Below are 495 nucleotides of genomic sequence, written 5' to 3' on the forward strand. Positions count from 1 at the left end.
ACCCTGTACAGATGCATGTGGGGTGGGGTTGGTAACAGGAGCCAGTGACGGTGGAGGTTGACTTGGGGCTGCACTGCTCCCCAGCGCTTGCGGGAGGCGTTGTCCTGTGGAATTCTCTTGCACAGTAGGTGGTGAATGTGATGCGGAAAGACTTGGGTTCGCTGTTTCCACTGCTGTGTGGCCCGCCGCTCCTGCTTGCTGCACGGGCGGCTGAGAAACGCGAACACCCCCGCCATAAGCCCAAGTCACCGTGGTCGCAGGACTCCACCCCCTATGAAGTATACGTTGATACAATGGACCAGAATATGTCACTAGAGCTGGCGCTGCAACCGTTGCTGGTGCGTGCGTCACAACCATTGTGTAAGGAGAGGGCTGCATTTGGGTCTGCGGTGGCAAACTCCAGGTCGCTATGGGTTGTGATGCCTGGCCGCCCTGTGTTGTCTGTTGAGCAGGGGTGAACGAAGCTACCGCTGGTGGTGCCGCTTCCCACGTTGT

At 58.6% G+C, this 495-nt stretch overlaps 1 protein-coding gene across 1 annotated transcript in view; it reads right to left on the reverse strand.

Moving 5' to 3' along the window:
• The window catches only part of EMH_0088110 (uncharacterized protein), a gene marked incomplete at both ends in the record, with an annotated part of 1,404 nt that overhangs the window by 285 nt on the left and 624 nt on the right, over positions 1-495 (reverse strand). Inside the window, one exon of the mRNA XM_013501243.1 lies at positions 1-493. Within this exon, the coding sequence (XP_013356697.1) occupies positions 1-493 (493 nt within the window). The remainder of the gene's footprint in view (positions 494-495) is intronic.

The sequence above is a fragment of the Eimeria mitis genome, genomic scaffold, assembly GCF_000499745.2.
Source record: "Eimeria mitis Houghton genomic scaffold, Emh_scaff6559, whole genome shotgun sequence".
In the NCBI taxonomy this organism is placed as follows: Eukaryota; Apicomplexa; class Conoidasida; order Eucoccidiorida; family Eimeriidae; genus Eimeria; species Eimeria mitis.